General features: G+C 43.4%; 1 protein-coding gene across 1 annotated transcript in view; it reads left to right on the plus strand.

Annotated features, from left to right (window-relative positions):
- Nucleotides 1-7,832, plus strand: part of Mrps5 (mitochondrial ribosomal protein S5) — a 34,305-nt gene extending 26,473 nt beyond the window's left edge. The window contains exon 12 of the mRNA XM_070013247.1: nucleotides 7,481-7,832. Coding sequence (XP_069869348.1) covers nucleotides 7,481-7,705 — 225 coding nt within the window. The 3' untranslated portion in view covers nucleotides 7,706-7,832. The remainder of the gene's footprint in view (nucleotides 1-7,480) is intronic.
- The last annotated feature ends 9,100 nt before the right edge of the window (nucleotides 7,833-16,932 follow it).

Raw genomic sequence — 16,932 nt, forward strand, 5'->3', positions numbered from 1 at the left:
TTATTTCTGGATCTTCTATTCTGTTCCATTGGTCTTTGGGTCTGTTTTTGTGCCAGTACCATGCTGTCTTTGTTATTATAGCTCTGTAGTAGAGTTTGAAGTTCGGCATGGATAGCCCTCCCATATTGTCTTTATCCCCTAGAATTGTTTTGGCTATTCTAGGTCTTTTGTTGTTCCATATGAATTTTTGGACTGTTTTCTGTATTTCAGTGATGTACGTCATTGGGATTTTAATAGGAATTGCGTTGAATTTGTATATTAGTTTTGGAAGTATTACCATCTTTACTATATTAAGTCGGCCTATCCAGGAGCATGGGAGGTCTTTCCATTTCCTAGTGTCTTCTGCAATTTCTTTCTTTAACTTTTTATAGTTCTCATTAAATAGTTCTTTTACATCTTTGGTTAGGTTAATTCCTAAATATTTTATTTTTCGGGAGGTTATTGTGAATGGGGTTGCTCCCTTTATTTCCCTCTCTTCCTGTACATTATCAGTGTATAGGAAGGCAACTGATTTTTGTGGGTTTATTTTGTATCCTGCTATTTTGCCAAAGTGATTTATGATTTCTAAGAGTTTGGGGATGGAGTTTTTGGGATCGTGGAGGTATAGTATCATGTCGTCTGCAAAAAGGGATAGTTTAACTTCTTCTTTTCCTATGCGGATCCCTTTAATGTCTTTTTCTTGCCTTATTGCCCTGGCTAAGGGTTCTAGGACTATATTGAAGAGGAGCGGAGACAGTAGGCATCCTTGCCTTGTTCCTGATTTTAGGTGAATTGGTTGTAGCTTTTCCCCATTAAGTATAATATTGGCTATTGGTCTGTCATAAATGGCTTTTATTGTTTTTAGAAATGTTCCTTCTATTCCTATTTTCTCCAGAGCTTTTAGCATGAATGAATGTTGAATTTTGTCAAAGGCCTTTTCTGCATCTGTAGCGATAATCATGTGATTCTTGACCTTGGCTCTGTTGATATGTTGGATTACATTTATTGACTTACGTATGTTAAACCATCCCTGTGTCTCTGGGATGAAGCCTACCTGGTCATAGTGAATTATTTTTTTTATGTGTTTCTGGATTCTGTTAGCTAGAATCTTGTTAAGGATCTTTGCATCTGTGTTCATCAAGGAGATTGGCCTGTAATTCTCCTTTTTGGTTGGGTCTTTGCCTGGTTTGGGGATGAGTGTGATATTGGCTTCGTAGAATGAGTTTGGGATAGCTCCTTCCTTCTCTGTTTCTCTGAAGAGCTTGAGGAGTATGGGTATTAGTTCTTGTTTAAAGGTCTTATAGAATTCTGCTGTGAATCCATCTGGTCCTGGGCTTTTTTTTGTTGGAAGACTTTTGATAGCTTCCTGTATCTCATTATAGGATATTGGCTTATTTAATTGGTTAACTTCTTCTTTGCTCAGTTTGGGCAACTTGTATTTCTCTAAAAATGCATCCATTTCTGCCCGATTTTCTTCCTTTAGAGAGTATAGCTTTTGAAAGTAGTCTGTTAGGATTGTTTGGATATCTTGGGTACGTGTGGTGATGTTTCCCGTGGCATCCCTAATCCTATTAATATGGGTTTCCTCTCTTCTTTTTTTAATTAATCTAGCCAATGGGCCATCAATTTTGTTTATTTTTTCAAAGAACCAGCTTTTTGTTTGGTTTATTTTGGTTATGGTTTTCTGATTTTCTAATTGGTTAATCTCTGCTTTTAATTTGGTTATCTGGCTTCTTCTAGTAGCTTTAGGTCCCATTTTTTCCTGTTTTTCTAGCTGTTTTAATTGCAACATGAGATTATTTACTTGGTCTGTCTCCATTCTCTTGATGTGGGCACTGAGGGCAATAAATTTGCCCCTCAGGACTGCTTTTGCTGTGTCCCACAAGTTTCTTTGTGAGGTGTTTTCATTTTCATTGAGTTGTAGGAAATGCTTTATTTCTTCTCTGATCTCTTCTGTTATCCAGGCATTGTTAAGGAGTGTGCTGTTCAATTTCCATGTATTGGAGAAATTTCTGCGGTATGCTTTGTTATTGAGAGCTAGCTTGATTCCACTGTGGTCAGATAGGATACAGGGGATTATGTCGATCCCTTTGTATTTGCTTAAGTTCCTTGCATGAACTATGATATGGTCTATTTTGGAGAAAGTTCCGTGAGCTGCTGAGAAGAATGTGTACTGTGTTGTTTTAGGGTGAAATACTCGGTAGATGTCAGTTAATTCCGCTTGCAGTATGGCCTCTCTTAATTCGGTAGCTTCTTTGCCAATCCTCTGGTTGGTAGACCTGTCCTTTGGTGAGAGTGGTGTGTTAAAGTCTCCTAGTATTATCGTATTGGGATCTATTTTATTCTGTAAGTTTGAGAGCATTTGTTTGACATATCTGGGTGCACCAATATTTGGGGCATATAAGTTGATGATGGTTATATCCTCCTCTTGGATTGTTCCCTTTATTAATATGTAGTGTCCGTCCTTGTCTTTCTGTACTGATTTTAATGAAAAGTTTATTTTGTCAGATATCAGGATAGCTACACCTGCTTTCTTACTGGGGGCGTTTGATTGGTAGATCCTTTTCCACCCCTTCACTCTGAGTTTGTTTGTATGTTTGGCTGAGAGGTGGGTCTCCTGAAGGCAACAGATGGATGGGTCTTGTTTTCTTATCCAGTCCTCAGTTCGTTTTCTTTTAATTGGCGAATTCAGCCCATTTATATTAAGAGAAAGTATAGAGAGATGCATTGTTGTCCCTGCCATTCCGTTTTCCTAAGTTTTTCTTTTTTCCTTTCCTCCTGTGCTTGCTCAGTTAGACTTTGAGTAACGCCTGTTTGGGGCAGGCCCCAGTTCCTGGCTGCTTTCTTCAGGTTGTGTCTCCCCTCTTAGAATTCTTTGTAATGCTGGCTTAATGTTTATGTATTCATTTAGTTTTTCTTTGCTATTAAAAGTTTTCAGTTCTCCATCAAATGTGAATGCTAGCTTTGCCGGGTAGATCAGTCTGGGTTGGCAGTTATTGGCTCTCAGGGCTCGTATGGTGCTTTCCCAGGCTTTTCTTGCATTCATTGTTTGTGTGGAGAGATCTGCAGTAATTCTTATTTTTTTCCCATTGTAGTATAGCTCCTTCTTCATTTTTGCTGCATGCAGGATTGTTTCCTTATTATTCAGATCTATCATTTTTACTATAATGTGTCTAGAAGTGTTTCTCCTGGGGTCTTGCTTGTTGGGTGTTCGATAAGCTTTTGTGATGTAGTTAGGATGGTCGTTTTTGAGGTGGGGAAAATTTTCATTGATTATATTGTTAAATAGGTGTTGCATTCCCTTGCTCTGGAATTCCTCACCTTCGTCCACTCCAATTATGCAAAGGTTAAATTTTTTAGCATTATCTGCTTGCTCTTGAATATCCCTTTGGTTTAATTTGAGTGATTTTTCCATATCTGTCACTTTTTGGTCCAGTTGGTATATTCTGTCTTCTGTATCTGACACTCGACCTTCCATTTCATTCACTCTGTTGACAGTGGCTTCTATTGTGGTTTGCATGGAGGAAATGGATCCCTTTATGGATTCAATGTTGGTTCTCAGAGTACTGATCTCACCTCTCAATGAGGTATGCATTACCTCTAATTTGGCGTTTATCTCACTTCTTACTGAGGTTTGTGCAGCTTCTATTTTTGCATGCATCTCTTGTTTGATACCCTGTATCTCTTTGGATAGTTCATCCTTGTGCTCTTTCAATTTCTGATCAATTTCTCGCTTTATTTCTTGAGTCATTGCCTCCAGCAACCCTTGGAAGTAGCCTTTGTCTTCCATTCCTGCTTTGCTCCCACTGGGGCTCTCCCCTGTGTGGCTGCTGGCTTTTGAGGTGAGCTTGCTGTCCTGGGTGGTAGTAAACCTTGTGATTTTTCTCTGTGATTTTCGCATGGAGGTTCAGGAGACTGCTCTTCAATTTTGTTTTGGTGTGTCTGTCTTTGCTTGGTTGCTGATTCTGTATTGGTAGAGAGAGTCTGTGCCTGATCTGGGTTCTGTTGGGAGCCTATTTCCAGCTGCTATTCTGACTTACTTAGGATTCTCAGCTCTCTGCTGTAGATTGCTGGCAGTTCCCGCCTTTGGAAGGGTTGAGCAGCCTAGACTGCTTGTGTTTGCTCCTACGGGTGCTCTTGTGAAGAACAGATGCTCTGGATGCACTCTCCCAAATGCTGGAGTCTGCTATGGGCTCCTGATGTGTTTTTGTTTATTTGTTTTGGGCTGGTTGTGGGCTTGAACTCTAGGTTTGGGTGCTGTCCCTCAGCTTTTCAGCTCAAGGCTGGCACCCTACCGTTTGAGCCACAGCACCACTTCTGACCCTTTTTGCTTTTGTGATGCTGAGGAATCAGATCCAGGGCCTCATACATCCAAGACTATCACTCTATTGCTGAGCCGCCTTAACAGTCTAAGCTCCTGCTTACTATCAGGTGCTGGCAGCCTGTGTTGCCCAATTCCCAGTCTAGGGTATATGGGTAGAGTTTTGGTGGGGTTTGGGCTTCTCTTGTCCTGGGTCTCCAGGTCTTTTGTTGTCACAGGCGTGCTTCCCGGGGGAGTGTTGTTTCCTGGTTTTCTCCCCTCTGTTGAGGCGTATGCTCAGCTTTTTACTTCAATTGGGAGGAGTTGGTTGTGTTGTTCAGGCGCCGGATCCCCGGGCCTGGTTCCGGGCCCAGCCTGGAGCGCGCTTGTTAGGCCTGTGCTGATGTGTATACCACCTAGTTTATGCAGCCTGGAGCGCACTCGTTAGGCCTGTGCTGATGTGTATACCACCTAGGTTATACAGCCTGGGGGACACAGTTCAAATTTCTTCTACTGTTGGTAGTCTTGACCCAGGGGCGCTGTTCCTGGCTTGGGCATTTAAGCTCCCTTCCAGGGGTGCTCTTGCTCTAGCCTGGCCAGCTGAGTGTGCTCCACGGGCTGGTGGAGTGGTCCGGGTGCTGGGATAGGGAGTCTAGGTCAGGGTCTGGGGATTCCCTCCAGCTCTGGTCTCCCTTGAGGGATACACTTCCCCTGTGGGGTACTCACCCTGGAGCTGGTTGTTTCTGTGTGGTGTAGGTCGTCAGTTGTTGTTGCAATCCGGGCTGGGTTGGGCGGTGGTGGCTCTGTGTGATTCTTTTCTGTCTCTGCCTCTGTGGAAGCTGTTGGGTCAAGAGTGTCCACGCTCAGGCAGCTTCTTCTTGGTACCTCTGGGGCCCAAGTGACCCCGCCGGGTTGTTGCGATCGTGATCGGGCGGGCGGGTGGTCTGCAGACAGGACCCTTTGTCGCGCCGAGCGGCTTTGGCGGGATGGAACCTCTCTGCTCGGGTGGAGAGTGCTGGATCGTTGCGATCGCGATCAGGCGGGCCGGGTGGTCTGCCGCAGGTCCTTTTGTCACTCTGCTGATGCCGAGCGGCTTTGGCGGGATGGAGCCTCTCTGCTCGGGTGGAGAGTGAGGGGTGGGGGTGGGATCCTCGTGGAGACTCCCGGCTGGTAGGTTTCTCTGTTCCTGGCGATCTGCTGTTCTGCAAACCAGTACCTGATGTTCTGAAAGTGGCCCCCTGTGTCTCTGCTGTTTCTCTGGGGCTCCCACAGCCCCCGCCGGGCCGGCTGGCCGGCGGCTTGGCGCACTGCCGCGCGGCCAGTAAAGGTTGGGGGAGGGGTCTTCGCTTTTCTCTGTTTTGAAATTCTTTTCCTCTCTTTCTTTTTTTGTTATTCTCCGCCTCTGGTTTTTCTCTGAGTGTTCGTCTTTTTGTTGTTGTCGGTCTCTTGGGGAGATTAAGCGTTGGAACTCGAACTCTCTTTTTGGTTGGAGAGAGCTGTGGCGTTTCCCTACTGCCCCGTCACCATCTTGGTCCCCCCTTCTAAACTGTTGGTTTTAAATAGGTCAAATTTATGATTCTATATCTTGTTCTTTTGTGTAATATTCTTGTTTTCTGTTAGCATTTTGAAACTTCTTACATAATTACCATGTGTCATCTCTTTTAAAAGGCCATCAGTTATAGCATTATAAAGTGCTACTCAAGCCAGATGCTAGTACCTCCAAACACCAGTAGCTCATGCTCCTAGCTAATCAGGAGGGTTAGATCTGAGGATCTTAACTATAAGACTTAGCTCTAATTAACCACCAAAAAGCTGGTAAATGGAGTGGTGGCTGAAGTGGTAAGATTGTTAGCCTTGAGCAAAAAAGCTCAGGGACAGTGCCCATGCCCTGAGTTTAAGCCTAGGACCAGCACAAAATTTTTTTTTTAAAAAAAGAATGAGCCACTCAGTAAAAAATGCTACTAGTTAAAGTGGTATCCTTTTGATTTATGACAACAAATTAAAATATTTAATTTTACTATGAAAACAGCTCATCTTTTTTCTAATTTTACTTACAGAATTAGAGTAGTATAAAATGGCTATAATGTCTGAAAACACAGAGTTGAACATAGCAGGTATTTTAAAGTACTCTCTCACCCAGCTCATGACTAGTCTTTTTTCTCACTACCATCCTACCTAGCTTTGATTATTCAGAACCAACTTTCAGACATACATTTTATTTCATCTATGAATATTTCACTCTATTTCTAAAAAATGAAGACTATCACATACTTCACAGTACTAAAATTCAATAATGACAGTATTGTACAGATTCTGAGTTTTAGGTAAGTAAATGAAACCAGGATTTAGACAGATGTCAAGGTAGAAATGATGGTCATGCTTTATTCAAAGCTGTCTGTCTACAGAGCCATCATTAGCAATAGCAGCAGTAGCCTAATAGCAGGGCATGCTTTATATTCCTACCAGACAAAAGTTGCCATGTGGTTTACTATGGTTACTTAAGATTGAGCATGCATACCTAGTCTCAAGGTGGTAGTATGCAATATTACCTAAGGTAGGGAATGCATACATGACTCATAGTTACATAAACATGCTAAACCAGCTGAATCATAGGCCTTGGGAAAGTGCAGACCAGAAGTCCTCCAGAAGCTACAGGGAGGGAGCCTAATTTCCTCCATTTATTTTTCACTTGGTCGAATCAAATATCCTGTCTTCATAAAGGTATATCCAGTTGTGAGAGTTAAATTTTTTTTTTTTCACACAATTTGAGTTAGATTGCAGAAAGGCCAATACAGCAATTGGGTTGTTTTGTAGTATTTCCCAGTCTGGTGCTACTTAAACCTGTGGAGACTTTAATGTTTTCTCTGCCTTGTATTTTCTGTAAATGGGTTGTTAGATGTAGAGGCTTGAGAGATTCAGATTCAGGTTTTGGCACAGCAGTATACCTAATGAGGGATTTTGATGGGTAAGATCCCTGCTCCATCCCAGGTGGAGGAAGGTTGAGAGAATACCATCCATGACAGATTACTTTAGTTTGGCACAGAATGCACTGCTCAGAATCAAATAAAATGGTATGTAAGTTCTTACAAGTCCACAGGTTTCCTGCCACGGCTTTCCTCTGTCTGGTGGAAGTGCTTGCTCTTTAAGTTACAGGTGTATTTCATAGACCTAACTTGCTCTTCTTAATCTGATCTCACCTAGGAAACTCATCAACAGCTGGCTGACAAGAAGAGTCTCCACGTGGTGGAATTTCGGGAGGAATGTGGCCCATTGCCCATTGTGGTTGCCTCCCCGAAGGGGGCCTTGAGAACAGACCCAGAGCCAGAGATTGAGGTTCCTGACACCAAACTCGACTGGGAAGATGTAAAGGCCATGCAGGGAATGAAGCGGTCTGCATGGTCAGCTTTAAAGAGATCAGCCACATAGCCTTCCTGCAGCCACTGTCCACAGACTCTTCACTCTTTAGCATGCCTCCCCTCCACCTTTTTTTTTTTTAAGGAAAGTTCAATCTTTATTTACAAATAAATAATTATAGCTTTGGTTTACTGAATAATTACAGCTTTGATTTACTAAACACACTACACATTGTTTGGTGTGGTAGGAACTTTTATATTTCTGATCAAGACAGTTTAAATATTGATAACTAGAAAAAAGCAAATAGGGAGACAGAACTAATCAATAACAATGCACAATAATAATTGCTATAATAATTATAGGTCATATAAATTCTAATTTATCCAAAATGAATTGTATTCACTTCATTATACAGAATGGTTAAAAAGTCTGCCAGGCACTTGGGGCTTATGCCTGTAATCCTGGCTACTGAGAAGGCTGAGATCTGAGGTCACCATTCAAAACCAACCAAGGCTGTAGGTTAGGTGGTAAGTAAATGCTAGCCTTGAGCAAAAACACTCACAGATAGTACCTGGACCCTGAGTTCAAGTCTCAGGACTAGCATAAAAGTAACCTGATTCGATTCCCTTAAGGGATTGTCATTTTACATCCTGCTGCTCTGTGCCAGGATTTGTCCACCTCCTTACCCACTTACACTTGTCTATCTTTCAACGAATTATCCTCTAGGGAATGAAGTGGCGCCTTGCACAGCCATATCCCTAACCGCTAAGGAAGTTGAACATCTTTTTCTGGGCTTATTGGCCATTTTTATTTGTTTATAGAAAACATCTATTTGGATCCTTTGCCCATTTAAAACAATTTGATTATTTGTGGTTTTTAATTATTGAGTTGTAATAGTCCTTTATATTCTCCCATCAGATACATGATTTACCATAAGATATGTTTTGTTTTGGCTGTACTGGGATTTGAACTTGCTAGGCAGACAGTCTACTACCTGAATGTGGTGGAAATCCAGGTTTCCTGCTGTCACTCCCTCTAGGCCTCTGCTGAGACCATGCTGCCCAGGTATGGAAGGAGCATAATGAGAAGCCCTATTAGCCTGGATGTTGGTGAAAGTTCTCAACCTTTGATGTCATTAGGTGAAGGGTTACTTATTTTCTTTTTCTTCCTGTAATATTTGGCTGAAGTAAGGTAGCCATTTCTCAAAGTTTTCTGTCTTGCTAGTTTACTCTCCTTTCTTAAGTGCCTAACAAATACAAAGCAGTAGGGCCAGGCATTGTGTATTTTTGTAATGCCAGCTACTCAAGAGGCAATGGAGGAGACAGGATTGTTGTTCTATTCCTTCTCAAACTTCTCAAAACAAGGTTGGCATGGTGGCTCATCTCTAATCACAGCTGCTCAGGAGCAGAGATAGGAAGATTGTGGTCTAAAGCCTGCTCAGGAAAAAGTACAAGACTTTCAAAGAAAGAAAAAAGGACTGGGGGTGTGAGTCAAGTGGTAGAGCACTTGCCTCAAAAAGTTTGAGGTCCTGAGTTGATTCTATAGTACTGCTGGAAAAAAGAAAAAGCACAAAACACCTTGAGGCGACGAAGGACAATTATCCTTTAGAGATGAGAAATACAATTTTCCCTCGAGAGTATGTCGAGAAAGTTTATGGCCTTATAGAGGATTATACGATCAGGACCTTGTAACTTCCTTGTGGTGAGCGGATGGAATTGGTATGGAGGACAGTCCAGAGGAGGATTTCCTAGGGGAGAGGTCTGTACCAGTAAGAACAAGACAGTGTGCATCGGAAGGTTCCACCACTCCGAACAGTGCTGTAGGCTGACGACGAAGCTTTTAGTGTGTGCATCTTTCGGGGGCACTGAAGATCTAGACCCTAACAATGTCCATATATAAAAGTTGATTGTGATTGTGATTGTGATTGTGTGTGTGTGGGGGGGGGTCTGTTGTAGGGCTTGAACTTGGGGCCTGGGTACTGTTCCTGAGCTCTTTGGCTCAAGGCTAGCACTCTACGACTTTGAGCCATAGCACCACTCCTGGTTTTCTGGTGGCTAATTAGAGGTAAAAGTCTCATGGACTTTCCTGCCCAGGCTGGCTTTGAACTGTGATCCTCAGATCTCAGCCTCCTGAGTAGTTAGGATTTCAGGTCTGAGTCACCAACACCGGGCTTTGATTGTTCTTGAGTTCAATTTTGTTTTCAATTTCCTCACAGAGGTGTCCATTTCTGACAGGGATGTTAAAGTCTCCACCTGCCATGTGGAGTCATGTGTTTTTTCTTGCAGTTCTACCACTTTTTGCCTTATGTATTTTAATGTCTTGTTCAGTACATACACATTAGGATTTTTCATATCTTCTTGGAGTACTGACCTGCTTAGCATTATTAATGCCCCTCTTTCTAATTGGTAATTTTCATTACCCTGAAGTCTAAAATAATACAAGAGTATTATTGTTAACATGGTATGTGTTTCTCCTCTTTACTTTGAATGTATAGTAATCCTTCACACGCATGCTATAGCTTTGCATGACTTCAGTTACCTGCAGTTAATGAGGAAATCAAACCATCCCTGTGTTCACGATCAACATGGGATATGCCACCTGCCTCTTAGTCACTTAGCAGTCACCTTAGTTAACAGTGGACTTGCATTATCAGAGCTTGTGTTCAGATAACCTTTATTTGGCTTAATATTGGCCCCAAAGCACAAGAGGGATCCTATTTGATTACTAGTTATTAGTAATCTCTTATTGTGCCAGATTCATCAGTTAAAGTCTATCATAGGTCATGTAGGAAAAATTGAGTGTCTGTAGGGCTCAGAACTTATTACTTGCAGTTCCCGTATCCACTGAAGTGTCTTGGAACTTAGCCTCTGTTGCTAAGGAATGGCTACTATATCTGAATACTTTTTTTTTTTCTACCAGTACTGGGGCTTGTCTTCAGGGACTAGCCTCCTTTAGCTTTTTCTCTCAAGGCTGGTACTCTACCACTTTAGCCATACATCTACTTCCAACTTCTTGCTGGTTTATTGGAAGTAAGAGTCTCAGAGATTTCCTACCATGGCTAGCTTCAAACCATGATCCTCAGATTTCAGCTTCCTTAATAGCTAGAATTACAGGTGTAAACCACCAGTACCTGGCCTATATGTGATATTTAAGGTGCGATTCTTTTAGATGACATATAGCTGGATCTCATTGTTTGATCCCCTCTTAATTGGTATACTTACATCACTGAAAAAATGTAGTTATTGATAGAGCTACTTTAATACCTGCCATATTGTTACTGTTTTCTACTTTGTTCTTTGTTCCTATTTTTATCTCGCTTTTTCCCTTGCCTTCTGGTTTTCTCGACTAACCATGTCACTTATATTAGACTTTGTAATATACATTTACAACTATTTACTTTTCAAATATAAGCAGCTCTTTCAAGTACCTGATGGCTACAAAGCCTCCATTGCCACTGCCCTGAGCCATTCTGCAGCTTAGAATATTGTTGCTATTAGGGTATTGAACAAACATCTGATAAGTCAAATAAGAATGTTTTCTTTCACATTCCTTCTTTTCCTTATGTAAATCTGCATTCTACCTTGTATCATGCCCTTTTCTGGAAAGAACTTTAACCATTTTTTGAAAGGCTTAGTCACTTGCCATATTCTTTGAGAAAGACTATAGTTTTTCCAAAACAAAAACTATGGTTTTGTAGGGTACAGAATTCTACATTGGTTTATTTTATGTTTCCTCCTAGCACTTCAACTTTTCACTCTGATCTTGCTGGTATGGTTTCTGAGAATCTGAATGAAATTTTTATCTTTTCCTCTGTCATCTTTTAAGATTTTTTTCCTTTATTTTGGTTTTCTGCAGTTTAAACATTAAATGCTTAGTTGTTTTCTATTCTTTCTTGTGCTTGTTTTCCGAGCTTCTTAGACCCACAGTTCTTAAATATTCTGCTCTTTCTCCCTCTCTTTCCTCTCCCCTTCTTCCTTCTCCTCTCTTCTCTTCTTGCTCTTCAGTTTTGGAGTCTTTTGACTTATCCTCAAGCTCAGAGATTCCTTCCTCAGTTATATCTAGCCTGTAACAAGTCCATCAAATGCATTTAATGCTGTTACAGTGTTTTTGATCTCCAGCATGTTTCCTTCTTTCTTAGAAGTTCCATTTCTCCACTTCTACCTTCTGTTCTTGCATGTTGTCTGTCTACTTTTGTTCTGCTTGAGCCATTAGCACATTTGTCTTAGTTGTTTTAGACATTGCTGGTCAGATCATTCCAACATCTCTGCTATCTTGGAATTTCAGCTTGCTCAGCCTCTTCAGACTGTCTGCTTTTAGTGTGCCTTGTCATTTGTTGAAAGCCAGATCTCAGGAACTGAGTTACAAGTAGGCCTTTGGGAGTGGTGGTGGTGGTGGTGGTGGTGGTGGTATGTGTGTGTGTGTGTGTGTGTGTGTGTGTGCTCGCATGTGTGCGTGTGCACACGCATGTGTAAGGTAGGGTAGCATTCTTTGGTAGTATGTCTGAGTCTTCTTGTAAACCTGTGTCCTTCAGCTGTGACCTCAGTTGCTCCTCAGTTTTCCCCCAGTAGAGGGATCAGGATGGAGAAGCTTCCTCTGGGCTATATTGTCTCAAACAGATGTTAGTAGTTTAGGCTCTGATAAAAGTTTCTTTTGAGGGCAACCTTTGTCAAGAACAGAATGCTCTGGTGGTGTATTTCAAAATGCTTCTGTTTCTGTCTTCTCCCCCCAGAAGCATAGAGAACTTGTTAGAAGTCACTGGAAACCTGGTAGCTCCTGGAGGTAAAACTCAGAAGTATAAGGCTATGCTCATGATTGCATCTGCCCTCCCAAGACTATATAAATATCCACAGCAACTTCATCTGTAATAAACAGAAACAATGCAAATGGCTTTCAACTTGTGAATGGACATATGGATTCCCTCGGGCCTTAGGAAGTGGAGACTTGTGCTGTATCCATCCAGTTGATTACTCAGCAAAAAAAAAAGAAAGATTTTGATCCTTAATGTGGATAAATCTCAAAACAATCGTTTGAGTGAATGAAATTCCATTTATGTAAAATGCCAGAGAGTTCAAACTAGAATATGCATCAAAGCAGGTCTTTGGCACCCTGGGGGATGGGATAAACATGAAGAGATTACAGAGGGGCAGGAGGCAACGTTGGGGCATGTATATATGATATATTGGTTGTAATGGGTTTATCCTAGTCACCTATGTCAAAACAAAAGCGCTAAACATGTACCTTGCTTAAGCATTCAAACGTTAGTTAGTTACAACCACTAGGGGGCAGAGTAAGTTCCCCAAATAGTCTCTATTCAGTTTCTGAAGCCAGGTAGAAATTGCTTCTGGTAGAAACCACTGTTTCTCCCCATCTGTGAACTGTTTGTAATTAGTAATGCTGGCCTGCTGTGTGGGTAAATCAATTCTGTTGAGTCTTTAGTACCCATTAGCAACACCTTTACGCTTATGTGTCCAACTTTGTGCTACAAATAAGACAGTACTAAACAAAAATCATGTGTTTCCCATCCTCAAAGTAGAATGACGTGCAGATCCCAGCGTTCAGTCTAGCTGGCCCACAAGCTGAAAGCAAAGTCAGGAAGCACAAACCACCTGAGGACAGCTCTAGATCCTGCTGTGTGAGAGCAGCTGAGTTGCTTAACAATTCTCCATCCCACGCCAAGTCCAGCTTTCTAAAAGTAAGCGTGTGGGTGTGACATATAAATCCTGTAGTGCTACAACAGGCTGAGAAGTGCCTCTGGCTGTGAGTTTTAGTGTGTACAAAGTGCTGACTGGTGGGTCATGGGGACAAGTGACAGACAGTCCAAGGAGGAAAGCTTTCTGGGTTCTGGGTTAGGGGCTCCTGTCTTGTGGCAAGTAGCCAGCACCTCACCAGCACAGTGCTGCTTTGTGTTTTAAGAGGCCTATCTTTTCACACAAAGCAAATGCTGAAATGAGTTCTGAGCACTTAGCCCAGACAGAAAGTACACACTCTGGGAATACTTGGGAGCAATTAAGAGTGTCTTCTATTTAACAATTCACTGGCCACTAACTGTAGCCTGTACCAGGTAGATCTACACCTGCCTTTTCCTCTTTTCATTTTTGTGCTATTGAGGATTGAACCTAGAGCCTTGTTCTTGTTAGGGAGGTGCTCTACCACTGGACCTACACTGCCAGCCCTTTTAAAAAAATTTATGCGTTTGTAACTGGGTCTTGCTAACATTCCTTAGGCTGGCCTCAAACTTTGTGATCCTCCCCCCCCCCCCCCCCCGTCTTTACCAATGAGTCCAGATCCATAGAGATTTGCTCATTTTTTTTGATGTTGATTGAGAATCTCATCGGAATCAAGAATACTATTTGGGATAGGTTCTGGTGGCTATCTGAGCCTGTAATCCTAGCCACTCGAGGCTGAGATCTGAGGACCAAGGTTTGAAGGCATTCTGGGTAGCAGACTCCAGGCTGATATCTCTAATAAACTACCACAATGCCATAATTGGAGCTGTGGTTCAAGTGGTAGAGTGCTAGCCTTGAGCAGGAAAAGCTCAGGGACAACTCCCAGGCCCTGAGTTTAAGCTCTAGGACGGACACACACACACACACACACACACACACACACACACACACACACACACACACACACACACACACACACACACACACACACACACACACACACACACACACACACACACACACACACACACACACACACACACACGGACAACTCCCAGGCCCTGAGTTTAAGCTCTAGGATGGGGACACACACACACACACACACACACACACACACACACACACACACACACACACACACACACACACACACACACACACACACACACACACACACACACAGAAGAAAGAGTATTACTTGGTGTCTATACCTAGCTTGAAATGTTTCTGCAAAGAGCAAGGTTAAGTGTTGACATTTACTGGGCACTTAACAGGTGCTAGAGAGTGTTGTAATCCACTTAACATATGTAAAATAAGTAAACTAATAACCCTTGAGCGCTTAGATTCCCAGATCAAATAACAGCTGGTGAGAGGTGAGGCCTCAGTCAAGGAAATTCCTTTACATCTGGGGAATCCTTTTGCAAGGTGAAAGGATCCATCAGCTCCAACAAGGGGAGGCCACCAGGTTCCCACAAGGCCTTTGGAAAGGAAGGTCTTGGGTGGTGTAATGTGGGCTTTGCTTAGGGTCTCCATTGGTGAGTGAAAGCACCAGCCCAGAAAATCGTGGACATGTACAGCAAAGTTTAATGTCAGCAAGCTGACAAGCTGTCCTTCAAGAGCAGGGTGCATCAGCCTGTTTGTGCCAGAGGGCTTATGTGGTTCATACTGGTTCATGTGAGACGTGGAGTGTTCCTTTGTGGTACCATCAGGAAGCTACTTTAAGGGGCTAGTTGTTGCCTTCTATGGATATAGCTGCCCGTGGGGGACGTTAACTTAAGGGAGCTCCCTGCTCCAGATGCATCGGCCACATCCAGAGAAGAGCCATCCTTTATTATCAGGCTGGAGTTGGAGTGTTGGGTTAACAGTGAGTAGGTGGTGGCACGTGGGTGGAAGGGGCACTCGGAGCATATCTACAGGCACACATCCACTACTGCCCGGTAGGTGGAGCCCCTGTGGAGGCCCCCCTCCCGCCGTGAAGGACAGGACCTGCTAGCCCGGGCAACGCTGGATGTCTGCTGGAGTCTTTCCCTGGGCCCCTGCCTGGGAACTGCGCCCCTGGGGGACAGCGCCTGAGCACAGGAAGCCCCAAGTGGCCTGCACAGCAGCATGCTCACGTGCTGGATGAGGCTGTAACTGGCCTGTGGGACTCTTCTTCTCAGGCCGGCTCCGCCCTGCCAGGACCAAATGGCCATGTAGGGTTTGCTAACTCCATCCTCTGCTGCGCTGCTGTGGGCTAATGTGGCCAGGTGGAGCGAATGAGCCACCACGGTCACCCCACAGATCCCAAAGCTGGGAACCAGGAAGGCCCCTGCATCAAGCACACTACCTGGACGCGAGGGCGCTGACCAAGAGGCCAGGAGCAGTTCTTGGGCCACATCACAGAGGGCTGTGATGCTTGTGGTTTTCATACAATCGGAAGCTGACATAAACACACGGGTTTTACTTTCAACTACAAAGCAAAGAACAGTGATTGTGTAGTATTGCAAACCTTGAAAGGCCAGGCCTGGTGGTGACAGTCTGTATTCCCAGCTCACTCAGGCGGCTGAGGTGACAGGATGGTGAGTTTGAGGCCAGCCTGGATTTAACAAGCAAGACCTTGCCTCAAACAAACAAACAAAACATAACTTGTGAAAGGTTTGTAACAGAACTACAGACTAAGGAACAGAAAGAAAACACATTAAACAAAGTCAAAATCTAATGAAATATGGGGTCCCCTTCACAAGAACCCCTCCAGAGAGATCAGCTTGAGAAAACACCTGAACCCTTAAGCTGCAGGTTCATCTTTGATGATGCAGTTTCTTGGAAAGCTGTCTCCTATCCCAGGGAACACCCATGGGGTGCCCAGGCAGCTAGGCCACATTATATTGGTCTTATCCCTAAACAGCAGTTCAATGCATGCACTCAGTAGACAACTCCAAAGGCTCTCTGGTTCAGAAGAGTACAGACAGAATTTTAAAAAATCAAGCTAAGATCTGCATCTGTCAAAGGTGGCTGCAGTTTCACACTATGGGTTTCAACTCATCAAAACTCATGTTAGCAAAAACTCTTAAAATATATCATTCTCCTTTGGGGATCACAGTCTTCTGGGCCTGGGAGAAGTCGCTGTTCTGAGGCAGATACCAGAGACCTTACACCTCATTGCGGGAGGAACACTGCCATCAAGGTCAAAACAGAAACCTGTGAGTCATGTATTTTGTGGCTCTTAGGAAACCTTTCTGTGTATTTGTCCTTAAACAGGGGAGCTGAGTGTCACCCTGGCCCTTTGCTAATAATACTGGGACTGTAGTGATCTTCAGAGCAGATCCCATTGTTGCTCCTGGGCCACCTCTACCTGACATCCCCTTGGGAGGAGATCCACAGCCCTCCACATGTTCTTGTCTGAATACTGTCCAGGCCCAGCTGAGATTCTGGACCATAACCAGAATCCCTGGGGAGCAAAACCACCTGTTACCTCCTGTTGTCCTCACTCATCTGCCCTATGGGCTTTATTCCTGTCAAGTAGGTAGGAGTAGGCTATGAATCAGGACTAGAACAAGCCTCCCTCCATTAACCCTCACCCTTGGCTCCCAGGGTTGGGTAGGATCCTCAACTCTATCCTGAACTCTCAGCCTCAGGCTGGAGCTGCCCCCCCTT

This window comes from Dipodomys merriami, unplaced genomic scaffold (genome assembly GCF_024711535.1).
Source record: "Dipodomys merriami isolate MVZ:Mamm:240054 unplaced genomic scaffold, mDipMer1.0.p SCAF_90, whole genome shotgun sequence".
NCBI lineage: Eukaryota > Metazoa > Chordata > Mammalia > Rodentia > Heteromyidae > Dipodomys > Dipodomys merriami.